At 49.9% G+C, this 19,717-nt stretch overlaps 7 protein-coding genes across 7 annotated transcripts; 5 read left to right on the top strand and 2 right to left on the bottom strand.

The window, feature by feature from the left end:
- The first annotated feature begins 143 nt into the window (after window positions 1–143).
- On the top strand, window positions 144–2,346 carry BX661DRAFT_186954 (ceramidase-domain-containing protein). The gene is made up of 5 exons (XM_051537125.1): window positions 144–500; window positions 923–947; window positions 1,374–1,518; window positions 1,539–1,777; window positions 1,937–2,346. The coding sequence occupies exons 1-5, from the start codon at window positions 442–444 to the stop codon at window positions 2,132–2,134; spliced, it is 666 nt and encodes a 221-aa protein (XP_051389604.1). The 5' UTR covers window positions 144–441; the 3' UTR covers window positions 2,135–2,346.
- Window positions 2,347–3,213: 867 nt separating this feature from the next.
- On the top strand, window positions 3,214–4,369 carry BX661DRAFT_186953 (uncharacterized protein). Its single transcript, XM_051537124.1, has 2 exons — window positions 3,214–3,745; window positions 3,784–4,369. The coding sequence occupies exons 1-2, from the start codon at window positions 3,518–3,520 to the stop codon at window positions 4,318–4,320; spliced, it is 765 nt and encodes a 254-aa protein (XP_051389603.1). The 5' UTR covers window positions 3,214–3,517; the 3' UTR covers window positions 4,321–4,369.
- Window positions 4,370–7,289: 2,920 nt separating this feature from the next.
- BX661DRAFT_186951 (ubiquitin and ribosomal protein S27a-like protein) lies at window positions 7,290–8,506 on the bottom strand. Its single transcript, XM_051537123.1, has 2 exons — window positions 8,474–8,506; window positions 7,290–8,083 (listed from the first exon to the last, which is right to left on the bottom strand). The coding sequence occupies exon 2, from the start codon at window positions 8,072–8,074 to the stop codon at window positions 7,601–7,603; it is 474 nt and encodes a 157-aa protein (XP_051389602.1). The 5' UTR covers window positions 8,075–8,083; window positions 8,474–8,506; the 3' UTR covers window positions 7,290–7,600.
- A 243-nt stretch (window positions 8,507–8,749) lies between these two features.
- On the bottom strand, window positions 8,750–10,366 carry BX661DRAFT_186950 (X-domain of DnaJ-containing-domain-containing protein). The gene is made up of 3 exons (XM_051537122.1): window positions 10,028–10,366; window positions 8,945–9,947; window positions 8,750–8,904 (listed from the first exon to the last, which is right to left on the bottom strand). Exons 1-3 carry the CDS (start codon window positions 10,242–10,244, stop codon window positions 8,832–8,834), a joined length of 1,293 nt encoding a protein of 430 aa, XP_051389601.1. The 5' UTR covers window positions 10,245–10,366; the 3' UTR covers window positions 8,750–8,831.
- A 503-nt stretch (window positions 10,367–10,869) lies between these two features.
- Window positions 10,870–11,730, top strand: BX661DRAFT_145617 (nucleophile aminohydrolase; the record flags this gene model as incomplete). The annotated part of the gene is made up of 2 exons (XM_051533126.1): window positions 10,870–10,965; window positions 11,074–11,730. 2 exons carry the CDS (start codon window positions 10,870–10,872, stop codon window positions 11,728–11,730), a joined length of 753 nt encoding a protein of 250 aa, XP_051389600.1.
- Window positions 11,731–12,550: 820 nt separating this feature from the next.
- On the top strand, window positions 12,551–14,355 carry BX661DRAFT_200250 (uncharacterized protein; the record flags this gene model as incomplete). The annotated part of the gene is made up of 8 exons (XM_051538389.1): window positions 12,551–12,616; window positions 12,649–12,834; window positions 13,125–13,205; window positions 13,232–13,281; window positions 13,565–13,622; window positions 13,660–13,899; window positions 14,021–14,116; window positions 14,146–14,355. The coding sequence occupies 8 exons, from the start codon at window positions 12,551–12,553 to the stop codon at window positions 14,353–14,355; spliced, it is 987 nt and encodes a 328-aa protein (XP_051389599.1).
- A 591-nt stretch (window positions 14,356–14,946) lies between these two features.
- Window positions 14,947–17,554, top strand: BX661DRAFT_186946 (uncharacterized protein). Its single transcript, XM_051537121.1, is given in 6 exon segments — window positions 14,947–15,371; window positions 15,386–15,636; window positions 15,713–15,958; window positions 15,991–16,328; window positions 16,391–17,320; window positions 17,338–17,554. The coding sequence occupies 6 exon segments, from the start codon at window positions 15,179–15,181 to the stop codon at window positions 17,492–17,494; spliced, it is 2,115 nt and encodes a 704-aa protein (XP_051389598.1). The 5' UTR covers window positions 14,947–15,178; the 3' UTR covers window positions 17,495–17,554.
- Window positions 17,555–19,717: the final 2,163 nt, after the last annotated feature.

The following is a 19,717-nucleotide window of genomic DNA, read 5'->3' as shown; positions in this document are numbered from 1 at the left end:
ATGTCATGTCCCTTGCTGCCTTTTTTTACTTGTCGAATCCCTCCTCCACCCCCCTGTCCCCCTACCCCCGTTCTCTAATGAATTTATATATTAACAGCGCGTTTCCCAGCCGTGCGACCTTACCTACAAACAAAGAAAAAATCTCTTTTCATTTGACTTTTTTTATTTTTTATTTTCCATTGTGCTTTGATTTCTTGTAGTTTCAGATTATCATCTATCTTTATGACTTTCTGTTCTTTGTCTACTCGTTGTTTATAGATTTTCTCTTATTTTGTCTGTAAACACCACTTTTTTATTTTTACGCTGCTGCTGGCATTGTCGCTGCATGGGTTAGATAAATAATTCAAAAAAGGCTATTCATCACACACACATTTCTTTTCAACTTATATCAGACACACAGAGCCACACGGAAAATACACACATACTTGGACGCTATCTACGATGGGAATGATTATATTGGATACGGTGCGCAACTCCACATCATACTACTGGGGTGAAAGGTAATTTCCCATATGGGGGTTTTTTCTTGAGCTTTTTGGCTGAGTGCATTGATGTTTCTTGTTTGTGCAATTGAAGTATTGCGCTTGACCAGGAGCAGCTGCAGATAGTGCAATTGCTACGATGCACGTTCGAATAGCACTATTCCTGTAATGTGGATCTTGCAGTAGTAGGAAGGAAAAGAGGAGAAAATGGAAAGAGGCCGCCGCCACCGCCACCGCCACCGCCACCGCCATTCTGTGTGTCTGTTGCATTGTACCTACTATTACGCGGGCGTGCATATGACCAGCGTCATTTTTCCGTACCTTATCTCGACCGGGCTCTCACCTCGAGTTAACTTTTTTTACTTACAGTTGTGAGCTGTTTTGCCAAATTTGTATTATTAATTGCGTGATGTCAAAACATTTTTTCCCAATCCATGTAGGACATCGACTATTGACTGGTGCGAGGTAAGCAAACAATTGCAAGTTTTTGTGATCGGTTTTTTTGAATCTGGGTACTGGCTCAGGCCTTTGCCCGATTTACAGCAGACTGTTGGTTTATTCTTTCTATTTTGTTTATGTTTATGTTTGTTTTGTTTTGTGACCATTCGCTGGACGATCTCTTTCTACTAAGTAGACTGTGAAATTCAAGATGCGATTTTCACAGCTGCTGGTGCTGTTATGCTGCTGGCGACAACAGGGGAACAATGTGCTAATTGCGCTGCCACACAAACCTCTGCCATATTGATTGGGTGGAAAAGAGGGCGAGTGCATGCGCCTGCTGTCGCCATCCATATTAGTCAGGCGCGCAATTCCACACGCAGTAATTGATATTTCATCTTGCTAATATCTTTCCAAAGAAAAATCTTGTTGATTTCCGCTTTTTCGCATTAGGAGAACTATGCTGTGAGCAACTACATCGCTGAGTTTTGGAATTGCTTGACGAACGGGATCTTTATCGCGCTGGCGCTGATGGGAATGTACACGACGATCAAGCACAAACAGGGCAAGCGTATGTTTGCGTGCTACGGGCCCAGATGTTCGTGGGCTGCGGATCAGCGTGCTTCCATGCAACCCTAAAATATACCACCCAAATGCTGGACGAGCTGCCCATGCTCTACCTCTGCGCCTTTGTTTTCTACGCACTGGTTGAAGCCGACAAAAAGCCTGCCTACGGCGTGCTTTTCCCCTCAGTCCTGTTTGCATTTCAGGCAGGCATCACACTAACGTACCTGTTTTGGGTGCAGTCGCCAGTGTTCCACCAGGTGGCCTTTGGATTGACTTCCGTGGCATGCGTTGTTTTTGGCCTGAGGAGAATGAAGGAATGCGGCTGAGTAACCACACATCGCGGATCCTCAGCCACATGCATTTGCTCGGCCATGTGGGCATGTGGGGGGTTTTTTGGCGTGGAATCTGGATAACGTCTTCTGTCACGCCTTCGCAGCTACCGTTCCCAGGTTGGCACGCCCCTGGACACTCTGCTTCAGCTCCATGGCTGGTGGCATATTTTAACTGCCTACGGCAGTACGTATTTGCTGCTCTGGGTCCATTTCATCCGCTTGGCGCGTTTGGGCCACGATCATTTGTTCACTGTGCGGTACCGTTTGGGCTTCCTGCCGTATGTCGCCCTGAAGAACCCCAAAAAGATAGATTAACTTGCCCTTCCGAGAGGTGGGGGAGGGGGGGCAGTGTTGCTTGGTATCTTATCTTGCGTTTTAAGATTACATTTGTAAAGGTTTCTTTTTCTGTTTGTACTGTTCTCTCTTCTGCGTTGGGAGACCTTTGTGTCATATTTTATTCAGGATGGTATACACGCATATCATCACTGGTTTACATTTCATCTTTTATTCTTATATTTTTGCTCAGCAATAAATATTTTATATTTATTTTTATTTTTATTCGGATTTCCTGCCTTTGAGCACAGAGGAGTTTCCGTGTACGATTTTACAATTTGCAACCCCTCGAATATAGATATTAAATTTTTTGTCAACTGCTTTTTTTCGGGAAAAAACAACAGGTTTTAGCAGCAGTAAATTTAAAAAAATTAAAATTAAAAGCAAGCTAACGGAAGGCGGAGTTGTTATGTATTATGAAGAGGGGAGAGGGAGAGGGGGGAGGACCATGTGTGCACGGAGACCCGCACTGTGCGGAGAAACAAGCAAGGCCCAGCAACATGTCAATTCAAATATATTAAACACGCACGCAACACGGTCGACAGCTGTGCCCCACTCTTGTCAAAGCGCAATGTGTAGTGTAAGAATTAAAGCATTTGTCGCAAAGTTACATGTACGTGTGCGATATCCAAGATAATTGTGCCAAAAAAAGAGAACTGCAGACATCATATTAAATGTCGTATTTCTCTCTTTTTAACAAATAATTGGCCGAACAAAGTTGAACAATACACATTGAGCAGGAAAGCGGCAAGGCTTAGGAACGAACACGAAAGAACGAACACGAAAAAAACGCAAAAAGAGAACAATTGATATCTAATTCTGAAATGCCAAACAAATAGACAGTTGCTGTTGTTTTTATTTTCCTCTTCACGGATTTAATATTGGGGAATCAGTTTAATGGAATCGTCGAAGCAGTGTATATTGTATAAATATTTTTTTTACTATTATTGCAATTTGGTTTGTTGTCATATGGTGCCAAGACAACCACAGCATGGGAATATGAGGAGGCGGTTTTCAATGCTAAAAAAATGATACCCAAGCTTTTCCTGGTGGCCGTATGGCTACTTTTCCCCTTGCTTATAACAAGAGCGTCTCCCCCACTTTATTTCATCCTCTCACTCGCTCGCTCATCCGTTCACTTTTATTTTTCTTTGTTCACGCATTCATTCAGTATTTCTATATCTCTTTATTCACCTGGATTTAATATTAAAACAACAAAATAGCATTAAAAATTACTCTTGGTTTAAATATTTCATTCCTTTCAACCCTTCAATTTTTACATAAATATTATCATTTATACGCTAATATCAGTTCAACTCAACCACCCCGCTCGTATATCTCGCAAAAACAACAACGGTACATAAAATGCTCGTAAAAACTTGCATTTTGGCCAGTATTGCGGCTACAGCCTCTGTTGTTGCCGCCGCCAGCTCAGGCTCTCCCGCGACCTCGGCCACTCCCGCAGCCGCTCACGCAGACAAACCGGCCAATGCAGCACATCCCAATTCCAATACCAGCCCCAGCACCCAGAAAAAGCGCAACCCCTCAGCAGAAGCGCACGCATCAGCAGCTGATTCAGAAAACGCTCCCCGAGTCCCGCGCGACGCCCCCTCTCGCCCGACCAAGGGCAGAAAGAGACGCACACTGCGCTCTTCGGCCTAAACTCGAACGATATCGACATTGAGGTCAAGATGACGTGGTGCAATGACAACACAAATTTTTGCAACAACGTGTGTCTTAACAAGACATGGGGCGCGCCCATCAACGACGGCTGCGACGCAAGCAACCTCAAATGGCACTGCACGTGCGGTAACGGTAAGAACCCGGATCCCGACGTCTACACCTTCCCTGTCATGCATTATAGATGCCAGTATGAGGTCTACCAGTGCCAGAACAATTGCGCGACGGGAGATATCCGCTGCACTCAGGAGTGCCAGGGTGATCGGAACTGCACGGCGCCCAATGATCCGAACGCCGGAAAGTCGGCGTCGCCCGAGTCCGACGATCGCGAGGACGATCGCCCCATGGGTGGCTTGGACAAGCAGGATGTCGGGATAAGCGATCCTATCAATTTCTTTAGCGCCGCATCGTCAGTCATCAGTGCCGGCGGGTACATGGCTCTCACCGCCCTTGTCGCCTCGTCGCTGCACATGTTTGGTCTTCCATGAATAATTTTCCCAATAACATTTTTCGATAAATATAAAGCTCCCACATTTCCATATTTTGGCGCAAACTTTTACCAAGCACTCAAATGGCTCGCGACACAAACAACATAATGTAAAAGAATAAAAGTGAATTTATAAAAGAAAAGCTGAAAGAAAATATTTTTTGTTTTGAAACTTAGGTCCACAGACGGATGGTTCCGTCAGCTCCAGACGACAGGAGCCACGGCTGGATGGGATGGAAGACACAGTCGAGCACACCCAGGGAGTTGTGGATCTCGTGACCGCGCAGAATCTTCAGAGGCACGATGAGCGGGTTTTGGTTGAGGTCCTGGTACACCATGCCGTGGTACACCTGTATTGTGCCATCATCAGATGCAGTGGCGAACAGCGGGAACTTGCGACTGAACTGCACCTGGCGAATAGCCTGACTGTGGTAGCGGATGGAGCGGTAGGGCTTGACAGACAGATCGAGATCGAACCACGAGAGCTTCTTGTCGTATGAGCCGACAACGACGTTGTCTCCCTGCGGGTGAATATCGACGCTCGAGATCCACTTGACACCGGGCTGCAGCGTCTTGATGAGCACCTGCTGCATGAGATTGTAGATGCGCACATAGCGCTGGGTGGTGACCAGGAACCAAGGCTTGGTCGGGTGGAACTTGATGCTCTGCACAGCGCCCTGGAGCTTGCGGAAGGGCCGCTGCGACTTGTGCTTGCTGATCTGGTGGATCAACACCGAGCTGCCACCCTCCTCGGACGTCAGCGAGGCCAGGTAGTCACCGCGGCGGTGCCACGCGACCGACTTGACGGTCTTGTGCATGGCAACCATAATGTGCATGCCTGTGGCCTGCTCGGCCGTCGTCGGTGTGTCCCAGCTCACGGGGAGCGAGTCATCGGCGACATCCTCGTCGGCAGCAGCAGATGAGAAACCGGCGCGCACGAGCTCCTCCGACACGAGGCGTTTCTGGTCGTCGCACAGCTCCGTGGGGATGATGATGGCGACGCGGCTGCCAGCGGCAACGGCAAAGACACAGACCTCGGCGTTCGGGCACCAGGCGACGGTGTGAACGACGTCTCCAAGGTTCCAGATGCGCGCGCAGCGGCCGGTGACCAGCTCCCAAAGGCGCACAGTGCCGTCGTCAGAGCCTGACAGCAGCCACAGGCCGGTGGGGTCGACAGAGATGGAGCGCACGCGGCCCGTATGACCCAAGTACACTAGGGCCTCGGCCGACGGGAAGGGGCGCAGGTCGCGCGGATCGGGCAGGCGTGGCATGAGCTCCTCGGCGTTGAGGTTGTTGGTCTTCTTGAGCATGCGCGGAGCAAGATACAGATCCAGGCAGCGCTGGAACCGCTCGTGCACAAAATTTTCGTAGCCAGGCACCGTACGCAGCGAGTTAAAGTCCTGTGGCAGGAAGTTGCGCTTGCGGTCCTCGGGATCAGTGTTCTCCCACTTTTCGCGCTCCTCCGGCGTTGCCAGGTACTCCTCCGGCGGGTGGTAGCTTTCCTCGTGCGTCGGCAATGCCATGCGCGGGGCCACAAGGCGCGGGCGGCGGCTGTTATCCTCCTTGGGTTGCGCGTCGGCGTTCTCCCACACGTCGTACATCCGGGACTCCTGCTTTTCGGTCGGCGCGCCGCTGGTGATCAAGCCCTGGCGGATGGCACGCACGATCTGCATGACGCGCTTGTGCTCCCACTTACTGGGAACGAAACCGCGCTTAGTCAGCGGCGCGCCTGTCAGCGGCGTCTTCATTGTCTGCGACGTAAACCACTCGACTGTATCCTCGTAGGGGTTGTAGTCGGCGTCCGGGATGTCGCCGCCCTGGATGCGCCGGATAATGTCAATCTCCTCGGCGCTAATCTTCACGTCCTTCTGGTTAACCTCATCGCGCGCAGTGCGGAACACATCGGGGTTATCCATGTTTCGAGGAACTTGTCCAGCTCGTCGGCCGTGGCCGGCTTCATAATCCGCTTTCCGTCAATGTCGTAGCCGATGTGCGGGTAGTCCTCGTACCACTCGATGGGTACATTGCCAATAGTGTTTACCGGCTCGTCAGTCGACGAGTCACTGGCGTATCCGGGCTCGATCTGTGGCAGTGTCTTGCGGTACGACTTCCAGGACTCCAGATCCTTACCAAAGTCGCGAATCGTCAGGCGATCCATGCCCTCGTCGCCCAGAAGCTCCGAATCAGCGTTGCCGAGAGCCTCAGCATAGGCAGCAGCCTCGGAATCGCTGTCAAACGCAGTGGCATGTCCGTCTGTAGACCGGCTCCCAGTGCGCTCGAGCTCAAACTCCTCATCATCGCTCTCAGCGTCTTCGCTATCAGCGTCCTCGCCGTCGGAACTGGCGCCCTCAATGTCGCTGCTGTGGATATCACTCTCCTCGTCATCATCTCCATTGTCGTCATTCTCAGCCTCCTGTGCTTCCTCAGCGTCCTCTGACTCAAAGTCTTCGCCATCCGCAGAGTCGAATCCCTGGTCCTCTGCCATCGCGCGCAGTGCCTGGTCAAAGTCGCCATCCATGATATCCTCATCGTCGTTGCTCTCGTACTCGGACTCGGAAGAAGCCTCGAGGACGCTTGCCTGCGGGAAAACCTCTTTCTTCTCGACAACCGGCTTTTCGTCGCGGCTAGCAGCGCTACGCTTCTTGCCGGCACTCATATTCCCTTGCGTGCCATGTGAATGTTTGTGAGTGCTTAATGTCTATGTACTGTATAAAAAATAAATGATAAAATAAAACCCTTGTTATTTGAAGAACACGCTAAAAGACACAAAAGAAGATCGAGGTGGATACAGCTTGCGACTATGAGACTGGTGTGCGGTGCAGTGCTGTATTTTTATTTTTGCTTAATTTTTTTGGCTTGGAGGTTTACACTGAAGTTTGGCAAAGTGGAAGAAAAGAAAAAAAAAGTAGATGCGAAAATTACTTTATATTTGGATAAATCAAATTACCAGATCAACAGTTTTGAGCATGTTTTTTTTCGCTTGTGATCATAATTACATATGTATTCGATTAAGGCCACAAAACACATTTTCTTGTCTTGAAGGTGCACAAAATGAGCACAGACGGATAGTAATTCCTTTATTGGTCAACGTGCATTTTTAGGCTTTTGGATCATCCATCGCGCACTGGTTCCGTCAGCTCCACGCAAAAACCCCCTAATAAATATACTCCAGCTGCAAATCAAGCTCTCGCACTAATCAACACAGCGTTTTTCACTAGCAGAAATGTGCAATAAAATAGCTTGAAAATAAATTTGAGTTTTATTTAAAAAATCAAATGTACTTAGGCAGTCTCACCCTCCTTCTTGAAAATGTAGGTAAGGTGGCACTTGCCGCAGTACTGGCGATCCTTGTGCCAGGCCATGAAGACACCGGCACCGCAGGACTCGCTGGGGCACTCGCGACGCAGACGAGTAACCTGGCTATTCTCATCGACCTTGTAGTACTTGAGGATGGCAAGCTTGACGTTCTTGTGCTTGTGGGCAATCTTCTTGGGGGTAGTGTAGACCTTCTTCTTGCGCTTCTTGCCACCACCACGCAGGCGGAGAACGAGGTGAAGAGTCGACTCCTTCTGGATGTTGTAGTCCGAAAGGGAGCGGCCGTCCTCGAGCTGCTTGCCGGCGAAGATAAGGCGCTGCTGGTCTGGGGGAATACCCTCCTTGTCCTGGATCTTCTGCTTGACGTTGTCAATGGTGTCGGAAGACTCCACCTCGAGGGTGATGGTCTTGCCCGTAAGGGTCTTCACAAAAATCTGCATATTAGGGACCTACAATGTTACAAGCGTACACGTACCAAAAAAATACAAATTCACCCAAACCCAAATAATCCAACCAAAAAGAACGTATCCGTTGCAGTTTGTTTTTTGCCAGCAACCCAAGGAAGAGTAGATTCAATTCGTAACAAATTGAAAATGTTTCAGCCAAATTCGTAAAATGTAAAAAAACACGGAATCGGGTGCAACAAAAAAACGCGAGAAACAAAATAGCGTGCGGTTCAAGTGGATAATGGATTTTAAATGAATAAGTATGTAGAGTAAAATTTTTATAAATTAGTAAAAAAAGTTTCTGTGCAAAAAACTGCGTCTTCTCGCGCAAGCAAACACTAGTGTACTTGTTGTCGAAAAGAGTATATAAAAAACTACAGGTGTTGTACGTACGCAATCAGCAAAATTTTGCACAAAAGAGAAAGAGCCATTCTTAGATTTGCCGTCGAGCGCTTGCTTTTATCCTGTCAGACTTTTGCGAGCTATGCATGGCAGGGGCGATGAAAAAAAACATTTTTTTCTGCTGCTAATTTTTAAATTTTTTTGGCATGCCAACTAATGACGGAAAAAATGAATGGCGCATTTTTTGCTGCTAGGCCAGCTATTTTGGCCCTACAGTTTTTCACGTGCATGGTATGTTAATTAGCATGGCCACAGATCTCATAAAAATGGATCGGTCGATTGAATTATTGTTTGGATTAAAGATTGAATGAAAAAAGTGTTGTAAATTGCTACAGAGCTATCTGCCAAATTAGGCAGTGGTCTCGAATGGCATGAACGGGTTTGGCACCTGGTTCGGGTCAGGCTTGACTTGGCATAGATGTCTCCCATCGTCTTGAGCGCAATCGCTCGCCGCTTCAGAACCCTCTTGTCGCCTGCTTATCGTGGAGCACGATGTTGCAGGTCTCGCGCAGGATGTTTTCAATCTCCAGGCGACCGCTTTTCCACAGTGCTTCGAGCGCCTTCTTCGCGGCGGCCTCCTCAAGGCGCTGCTTCTCCTCGGGCGAGATGTTGTTCTCCTCGGCCTTGGCAAGTTCGGCGTACGTGCGCTGCAGCTCTAGCGCGGCCTTGATGGTCGAGTAAGCGCCACTCATAATCTGACCGGTCTCCTTCAGCCCCTGGTAGACACCACGGAAGCCGCCGAGGAACTCCTGCTTCTCCATGTACTTTTTGGCCTGGAAGCGGTAGATGCCACCAATCGTGTGCAGAAGCTCGACGCCGAGCGACTCCGTCTTGAGGTCCTCGGCCTCAGCCTTGACCTGCTCCTCCCAGGCGACCAGCGCGGCCTTGGGTTCGGCCTCCGTGTTCTGGACGTAGATATCCAGCTTTTTCTTGAGGTTCTCGCTCAGCTCCTTGACCCTGGCTGTGTTGCGCTCATCAGTCTCCTTGTGCTTCTTTATCATCTCCTCTCTCTTGCGCCTCTTCTCGAGCTTGCGGGCCTCCTTCTCGTCCTCGGTCACTGGGGTGCTGCTGCCCTCAAGCGCCTTTGCATCCTTAGCGCTGGCCTCCTCGTCCTCCATAGCCTGCTCGGCCACTTGGGTGAGCTCAGCAATGATGTTGAGCTCGCCAATCATGCCAAGGAAGCGCTCGCCGCCGAACAACTGGTTGAAGAAGAACGTCGGGTCGACCATGGCATTGTCCTCCCTGTTCTTCATTGCGCCCAGCTCGTTGTACTGGCTGCGCTGCTTGGGGTCGGACAACACCTGGTAGGCCTCCGAAATCTGCTTAAACTTATCCTCGGCCTCCGGCGTGGGGTTCTTGTCTGGGTGGTACTTGAGCGCTAACACGTAGTACTTCTTCTTAATCTCGGCCTGTGTGGCTGCCGGCGTAATCTCGAGCCACTCGTAGTACTCTGTCTCTAGCGGTCCTCATCGGTGCCCTTTGTCTTTCCGTCCTTGCGCTTGGGCCTCGGCGACGACGACGACGACTTCTTCTCGGACTCTGCACTGGCCGGCGATGGCACGCCGCGCGATTTATCGCTCGGCTCGCTGGCCTTCCAGAAGGGGACATCCTTGACGTCCATAGGGAAGTCTCTTTTGCATTTGTAGCATGTCACGTCGCACAGCGCCGCTTCGTCACCCTTGGGAAGGTCAAACTCTACGAATTCGCTGCACCCGGGACATTGCACTGCAATGCAGGTTGGAGGGCGGGATATCTTTGCCATTGTGTCCGTCTGTTTAGGATAATGGTATGTATGTATGCGACAAAGAGGGGACTAAAAAATGAATGTAGCGAAATTAGAAGGGAAAAGGCGGAAAGCAAGGGATAGAGATGAAAACAAGGGGCAGAGAGAAAGCAAGCGACTTCCCTCTGATGTTTGTTGGTTTTCTCTAAATATTTTTTTGAGAAAAACGCCCATGAACATCCGCACCTTGGCAGTGTATCATCTATTTTTAATCGATAAGTTGTGTGTTGCGAGCTGCGCATGCCCAAAGTGCCCCCAGCGAATGATGTCAGAGCAAATGCATGGCGGTGGGGGTGGCCAAGTCACCAATACCACATGTTGGCCATTATTTGAGCGAGAGCAGACTGCCAAAGTCAGTATCGGCTCGACTCGGCTTGGCAAGTGGGCTGTGCTGGCTCGGCGTGCGTGCGGGCGGCTACGTAAGCGCATATTTTTTCGTGTAAAAAAGTGCGACCAGCTTTGCTCTCAGAATTTGGTATTCTGTGCCTGAATTTCGTTCGGCAGCAGCTGCTTGCTCTCATTTTTTTATTTCCTCGCCTTAATCCTTATATTTGACACTTTATTATTCCAATCTACGGCAAACCTGCACAATCGACAATAAACAATGAGCTACGATAGCGCGCTGACAATCTTCTCGCCCGACGGCCACCTATTCCAGGTCGAATATGCCCAGGAGGCGGTGCGCAAGGGGACCTGTGCTGTAAGTAATTGAGAGCGAGTGGAATCAAAAGAGGTTGTATTTTTTCTCTTTCATATATTCATTTCACTGAATCGACCACGCTATCCATTCTGTTTTTATTAAATTTAGGTCGGCATTTGCTGCAAGGACTCGGTTATTCTCGGCGTCGAGAAGAAAGCGGCTTTGAAGCTGCAGGACTCGCGCACGATGCGCAAGATCCACCGGCTGGACGAGCACATATTTCTTGCGTCCGCGGGTCTGGTGGCCGACGCGCGCGTACTCGTCGACATGGCACGCGTGGAGTGCCAGAACCACCGGCTGACGGTCGAAGACGCGCCAACGGTCGAGTTCATTTCACACTATATTGCATCGGTTCAGCAGCGGTACACACAGAGCGGTGGTAGACGGCCCTTTGGCATTTCGACTTTGGTCGTCGGCTTTGATCCCAACAACACGCCCAAGCTGTTCCAGACCGATCCCTCCGGTATCTACTATCAGTGGAAGGCCAATGCCATTGGTCGCAACTCGAAGACCGTACATGAGTTCCTGGAGAAGCATTATGCACAGGATATGAGCGAGTCGGACGGCATCAAGTTGGCCGTCAAGTCGCTGCTGGAGGTCGTGCAGACTGGCGCCAAGAACATTGAAATCCTGGTCATCACCAAGGACGGCAACCGGACGCCCAATATCCAGGAGATCGAGCAGACCATCAAAACCATCGAGGCCGAAAAGATTGAAGAGGCCGAGAAGAAGGCGAACAAGCGCAAGCCGGCCACATCCGCTTAGCTTGAGTGCTCGCAGCATATGTTCAATTATATTTTACTCATCCAACATGTCTTTGTCACAATCACAATCGCAACCGCAATCACGCATTCACACAAACTTTTCTCTCTCTCATACTCGCTCGCAAGTGAGTTAAAAGTGCGCGGTTCTACATGAGCGAGTCGGCGTATTATATCACGTGTGAGATCCGATGCAAAATTGTTGAAATCGCGTTGACGCAAGCCTGGAGCGTGATAAAAAATTTTCATCAGGATTCGGCTGGTGTATGCGAGCTTGGTTCTCACAGCAGCGGCGACGAGGGGGCATGCGTTCTGAGAAAGTTTAGTTTTTCCAGGCTCTTTGCGCCGTTTTTCGCCGCCACCACAATCGCAGCTCATAAAAGGCAGCTGTGCCTCTGCGTATCGTCCTCATCCTCTTTCTTTCTGTTCTGCACTGTTCATATTTCCTCTTCTCTTTTTTCTCCCTGTTTTTTCATTATTATTGTACCATTTTTGTTGTAACCTGCTGCCTGCAATTTATCTTTCTTACTTTCTTTTATCTTTCTTTTTTTGCAATTCTGCCCATCCTTCTCCGTTCTAATCTACTTTATTATTATTAGCGAAACACCGCTCGGCAGTGCTTCAATTTATACATCTCGTTTTGAATCAATTAAAGATCCATTATTTTCTTGAACACAATCCCTTGCACAGATTCAACACTCCTCTCTCTTTCTCTTGATTTAGTCATCTAGCACCAATTCTCCAAGTTTCATTTTTCATTCCTACTTTACTCTCTATTTTTTACTCCAGCATCTAGCTTCAAGTATATTATCCCCTTCCCAAAAATGTACGGTAACCGCATTTCCCTCATCTCTAAGAGCCAAATCCGCTACAACGGAATTCTGCATGATGTGGACGAGCTGAGCAGACAATCTCGCTTGAGCAAGTGAGCTCGATGGGCACAGAGGGCCGTCGCGGCAACTCTGTCGATGAGATCCCTGCTTCCAAGGACATTTACGAGTACATCCAGTTCCGTGCTACCGACGTACTGAGCGTCCAGTTTGAGACCGATCCAGTAACCCCAGTCAAGGCCCAGCCGCCACCACCCAACGACCCGGCAGTTCTGGAGGTATGTATTTCCGAGCTAACAAAATATTATCTGCTGCTGCTTGACTGTAACCCTGATGAAAAAACTGAGAAGTTTTCCGACTTCGTGTCTAAACGATCTTTTTAAGTTTGGCTGTTGACAAATTTTCTGCCTTCCTACTGAACCACACAATCAAGCAGCAAAAGCGTACACATCAATTTTTGAAACTGTTTTTTCAGACGCTGCTGTTTCTAACTTTAATGCCTCATTTGACTTTTTGTTTGCTCATTGATTTATTTTAGGTTGGTCCCAAGCCTGTCAGCCATGCCCAGCGTATGCAGGCTGCAGCCGATAGAAACGCAGCGCAAGCTCAGGCCGAGTCCCCCGCCTACGCGTCTGTTGTTGCGACTCCTGTCGCGACCAGCAAGACGCCGTCGAGGACCCTGTCACTGATACAGAGTCGGTCAGCGAGGCAATGAGCGCCAGCAGGTATGTGTTTGTTTGTACTGTGCTCCCATGTGTTTTTGTAACCTGTTAAATGATGAACAAACCTAGAAGTTTTCCGACTTCGTTGGCTTAACGAACTACTCTGTAGTTTGACTGTGGACAAAAATTCTGCCTTCCTTCTGAACCCACCAAAAACAAGTTTAATTTGCGATATTTATTTGTATTTCTGTGTTATTCGTACACTTTCAACTAAACACCATATTTTATGCGTTTTGCGCTCCCTTCTTTTTGATTGAACCGATAGGGCGGCTTCCAGCGCCGTCAGGGTGGTTACAACGCCAACAACAACACCCGCGGTGGCTACGTTCCCCGCGGTGGTCGTGGTGGCTACAACAACCAGAACCGCAGGGGTGGTACCAGGGCCGCGGCGGCTACCAGCCCCGGCACGGGCGGCGCGTCGAGATTCCCGAGTCCGACTTTGACTTTGAGTCGTCCAACTCGAAGCTCAACAAGGACGAGTTGGCCAAGGATTCTCCAAGCTCAACGTGCAAGTCAAGACACCGTCCCTACACCCCCCTCACCAAGCAGCAGAGCAGCTGTGGCCACTCCCGATGCCATGTTGTCAGAAGCAACTCTGTGCAGGCAACTGACGGAGAATCCGTGTCATACACACCAAGAAGTCGTTCTTTGACGACATTTCGTGCGAGGCCAAGGAGCGGCTGCAGATGCAGGAGCAGGGCCTGAGCTACGAGGAAAAGCGCGGCCGCATCCATGCTGAGAGCAGCAGAATTTCGAGACCTTTGGCCAGACGGCTGCTGATCTGAGCCGGTTCCGCTACAACCGCTACCACCGGGAGGAGGCCGCGGCGGAGCAACCGGTGGGTACTTTAATGCCAACGGCGTCCAGAACAACCCCAGCAGCAACGCCAATAGCGGCTGGCGAGGCGGGCGTGGCGGTCGTGGCGGGTTCAACCGCGTTGATGGTCACAACACCAACAACTACCGCGGCGGATACACGCACCACAACACCAGCCAGCGAGGCAGCTACAACGGCAGCGGCGGCCACTATCAGCAACAGCAGCAGCAGCAGCAGCAGAATGCCGAGTCCAGCAGCTAGAAGCTGGGCTGAATATTTAACTTTTTCCCTTGTATTTTTCGCAATAATATGCATTTGTCGCGCAAACGAAAATAAATCGGGAAAACCAACAATGCACAAACGCGGCCCTGGTCTGACGCGAGCCAATTGTTGCCGCCATGGCATGTGGCGCCTCAGTGATGCACTTTGAGCAAACGCCGCCATTTCGAGATCTCGCACAATTTGATTCCTGAGATTTGGGCCTCACCCCGGATACACATACGCACAAACCGATCATTGTTCCCAATTTGGTTTTTGGCGGTATTTACCATACAAACGTTGTGCCTTTTTTCTTATTACTGCCACCCGCAGACAACTAAACGAAAAGGTAAAAAGGGGGTGGCGGGAAATGCTGCTGGATAAACTCCAAAATATGAGCGAGGTTGGACGCGAGTCAGAAGGATAATGGCCAGGACTGATCAATTGAGGACCACACCAACGCCAACGCCAACGCCAACACCTGAACAAAACAAAACCTGCTGCACCATCGTTGTCGCAGCCAATGCTGTTGAAGCGCTTTGCTTGGTCTGTCTGGGTGTCAACTTGCTCGCCCAGTTTGCAAGCCCATCTTTTCTTTTCTCTTTCATTTTCTTTTTTGCCTCACCCGCTTCTTTCTTTCCAACACATACCTTTTGAGCTGCCTCTTGTACTTTCAAACGTTTCCACTATTTCATTATTATTTCATTATTTCGCAAAAAGGAATTTGTATTTTCCTTGTCGCAAGAGATTGCGCAATTCCCCCCTAACTCCAGCTTTTGCTTCTAGTTTCCAAAGCGACGGCAGCACGTCTCCCTGAGAACGGACTATGAGCGGCTACACGCAAAGGCCGGGTATATTCTACGACCAGCGGGCAACAGGCAGCGGCAGCGAGAGCGAAAAATTTGGCAGGCAGCACCTGGCGCAGCGGCCCTCGGGATTCAGCGCATATCCACTCGCGTCCCGCGACCCCGACAGCCCGATCGAGTATCTGAGCACGCAGCCGCAACGCACGCGGTGGCGTGGCGCAAGTGAGCGCACAATCATCATTGCATTGACGCTTATCGCGCATTCACCAAGCTCTACCGCATCGGGCGGCGCGACAACGTGAGCTGGGACGAGGCGCATTTCGGCAAGTTCGGCGCGTACTACCTCAACCGCACGTTCTACCATGACGTGCACCCGCCACTGGCCAAGATGCTTGTGGGACTGTCAGAGCTGATGGCCGGCCATAACGGCACGTTTAACTTTAAGGGCGGCCACACGTACCCTGCCTATGTCAACTACGTGTTCATGCGCATCTTCAACGCCCTGTTTGGCATTGCACTTACGCCCATGGCCTATTGGACCTGCAGACAACTAGAATGCCGTGAGCTTTGCCGCCATGGCCGCCTTGTTTGTCACGTTTGACAATGCCATCTGCGTAATGAGCCGCTTTATTCTGCTGGACGCGCCCCTGTTGGGCTTCACAGCGCTGGCAGCAACCATGCTATCGTGCTTCTACCGGCAGCGCGCGCACCCCTTCAGCGAGAAATGGTGGCAGTACCTTTTGCTCCTTGGAGTGTCGCTCGGACTGGTGGCGAGCGCCAAATGGGTGGGGCTCTTCGCCGTATCCTCGTCGGTCTATACACTGTCATTGAGCTTTACGAGATGTTCTGCAACACACGGATGTCCATGCGCACCTATCTGCACCACTGGGCCGCCCGTGGCGTGGCACTGATTGTCATCCCGATGTGTATCTACATGTTCTGCTTCAAGCTGCACTTCCTTATTCTCGATCGCTACGACAGCTCGGCTAACTTTATGCCCATGGGGTTCCAGGTGCGCCTGAGAGGCAACCCTCTTGGCCGCCAGGCATACGACATACAGACCGGGTCGATGGTGCGCTTGCAGTCCCATTTGGCTGGCGCCGGGTACCTGCACTCCCACTCGCATAACTATCCGACCGGGTCGCAGCGCCAGCAGGTGACTGGGTATGGGTACGCCGATCCGAATAACTTTTGGGGAATTGAGCGGCGCATGGCCGCGGGATCGTTCACAGACTGAGCAATGTCAGTGCCGAGGCCAGCCCCATCGATGGGTTCATTGGCCACGGCGACCTTGTGGCCCTGCTGCACAACAGCACGGCTTCCTACCTGTACACTGAGCCCGGGTATTCCGCACCTGTGACGTCGAAATACTCAGAGATCAGCGTGGTGTCCAACACGAGCTCCGAGGCGACGCACCAGAACATTCTGTGGGTTGTAGAGATTGTCAAGCCCGAGAAGCGCATGGCCGACGGGCGCATCCACCCGCTGGGCACGCCGATCCGGCTGCGCAACCTTGTGTCCAACTGCCTGCTCCTGACCACCGGCGACCAACTGGACAAGGACTGGGGCTGGGGCCAATCCGAAATGGCCTGCGACAGCAACACGCCCGTTTCCGCGGACTCTGCCCTGCACCTGTGGACCATCGAACGACATGTCAACAAGGCGCTGCCCAAGACCAACCTTGGCCGCCACATGTCGTCCTCCTTTTTGCGCGATTTCGGCGTTCTTAATCGCCAAATGTGGTTGACCAACAACGCGCTGATCCCCGATCACGACAAACACAACGTTTTAGAGAGCGACCCCATTTCCTGGCCCTTCCTCGTCTACCCTATGCGTATGGTGGGCTGGGATGACCGCAGCATCAAGTACCTGGAGGTTGGCAACCCTCTCCTGTGGTGGGGCTCCGCCCTCGCCTGCCTTGTTTTCCCGCTGCAGCTTTTCTACTGGCTGTGTGCGTGGCGTCGAGGCATCACCGCTGCGAAATGGCGCTCGGGCGAGTTCCGCGATTACATCGACGGCGCCCTTATTCTGTGGGGCGGCTGGGCATTCCATTATCTGCCTTTCTTTTTGATGGGCCGCGTCACGTACTTGCATCATTACTTGCCTGCCTTGTACTTTGCCATATTGTTTTTGGCGTACCAGGTGTACCATTTTTCTGCATGGTACCTGAGCGAAAGAGTACCCGGAGGTTGTTGTTTGTTGCTACCGGCGCTGTTGCGTTTGTCTTTTGGTGGTTTTCGCCGCTGACTTTTGGCTGGGACAAGCCTATTAAGGACCTATGGGGAATGAGGTGGGCCTCATCATGGCCTGTATACGAGGATCCGTTTGATTTCTGAAATGTAAAGGATATTGATTTTTATAGAATTTAAATATTTGATTTTTTTAAAAAAATCAAATAAATAACACGTTTTGCTAATTATCGCAGTTCATACAGGGAAATATTGATAAATATATAAATTAAATATAAACCCATGTTAATAAATTATTTAAATGTTTTTTCCACGACAGCGACGCAAGATGACCAAAAGCAGATGTAGATTTGTGCTTCTTTTGATCAAGTGGCAACGACTACACGAGAGACTACACCCTTGTTGTGGCATCCAAGCAAAATTTATCCATATTCATAGTGACGAGCGAGGGCAACGTGCAACAAGAGCAATAAGCGAACACGCCAGCATCAATGGAACATCGGCGAATGAACAAACCGCAGCAGCATACTCTCCAGCCTACTGCCGACAGGCTCCCGCATGCTATTAAACCAAAATCCGGCAGCATTGTGCAGCTCTTTGAAGCACAGTGTCTTTTAAGCATAGAGTTGGCTATTAGTATGGTATTCTGCTTCCAGATATTTTTTGCATCCATCGCATCCTTAAACAGTCTGGCGCCGATTGAATCGCTGAGCGACTGTTGTGCATACTTGATCAAACTTTCTGTAAACACGGTGAGATTCGGGAGGCTTTTGAGGATGAGCTCGACGTCACATCACTCGATGGGGGCTTTCAGCCAAAGCTCGCGCAGATGCTTTTTCCTGAAGCCGAGGAAACCAATTGCTGACAGGGGTACCTCTTTGTACAGGTACATGTGGGAGTCCTAACTGCCAGGCTGAGTCCCCTCACACGGATTGGCGAGCTCACCAATTGCTGAACCACTTTCTCGCGCCGGTGATCATACAAAAATAATTACATTTTGAGTGCCCACAGAATTCCGAGTGTATCAATGTTAGCCTCATTGAGCTGTCATATAAGGAGCTTGGCACTGGGGCACTTTGTGTACGGTGTTGTAAGCTCGACTGCAACTGGGTTGTTTGACTTGAATCCCTGCAGAATCAAAACAAAATTGACCGCGCAAGAGACAATACAAAGGGTTTTAGCTCGGGATGGTCTGACCCCCGAAGTTTGTGGCCGGCCAATGTGTTGCTAGAATCCGTGTCGGCCTGCGCAGCACAGCCTGGGAAACCGCCTTTGTTTTCGATTGCCGGGATCATATCAGTTGTTCTATTCGTGAAATGCAAGGCCATATGTTTCAATCTCAGAAATGCCGCTTTGCATGGGATCTCAGGCCCATACGCATAATTATGGGCACACTGTCCCGCAGAATCTCGTCAATTTCTAATTCAACGAGCGTAGACAACTCGAACATGATGATAAAATACAATATCATCGAATGGTGTTTGATGAGAAGTCGGGTCATAGTCGATTCTGGTATGTATCCGACGAATGGTGGCAAGAGGCTGTGTTGCTGTTGCTGGGACGTATCTGCTGTTTGGCTTTACAAATCAATAAAAAATCGTTAGATGTCGTTGAAAGACTGCTTTGGGAAATAAACGACAATTTACCCCATCGGCAAAATACCACCACCGGAGCTGACCATCACTCGTCACTGTTGCCACTGCCTTTGTTGCCACGAGCGCCCGGCTTTGTAATGAAACAGCTCAAATAACTCCAAAACATGTTGATCGGCGTGTCTTTGTTCGAGACAGGCTCCTTAGGGATCTGAAAATCCGGCCCATCAATTAATCTATCGATGGTATCATAATTGAAAACCGGTGGCGCATTGTTGGGGATGATTGTTAGGCGCACATGAGAAAATTAGGCCAGCCGCAAATCCCAAAACCTCTCTTCTGTATGGCCTGTTGCAGCCACCCAAGCGTTTTATTGTCAAAAGTCTGAGCAAAAACAAGCAGCTGCCGAGCAAAAGACGCATATTGGGAGGCTGCACCGACAAAAAGAGAAAGGTTTAACTCCCAGACTGGCTTTTTAGCCTACTTGTCGACCTTGAATATCAGATGCTTGTAAAGCAGAGGAGTTGCAGTCTGGCGCCAAACCGAATTCACCTGTCCCAAGGCAAGCAGTCTCTTGAAGTGCGAAATACTAGATTTGGGTTTGCCGTTATCCAAGGTCAAAAAGAATGGGCGAATGATCAGATGAACGTTATCTTCAAACAAGTTTGCCATACCAGAACGATTGTTTGGAGTTACTTTTTTGTATAAATAAAAAATATATAATGGCGATTAGTATATATTTTCATTTGAAAAGAAACGTACCCCCACGCATGTTTGT

The sequence above is a fragment of the Kickxella alabastrina genome (genome assembly GCF_025024165.1).
Source record: "Kickxella alabastrina strain RSA 675 chromosome Unknown BX661scaffold_23, whole genome shotgun sequence".
NCBI classification, from domain to species: Eukaryota; Fungi; Kickxellomycota; class Kickxellomycetes; order Kickxellales; family Kickxellaceae; genus Kickxella; species Kickxella alabastrina.
The sequence above is the reverse complement of the archived record's forward strand: the minus strand, read 5'-3'. Positions and strand labels throughout refer to the sequence as shown.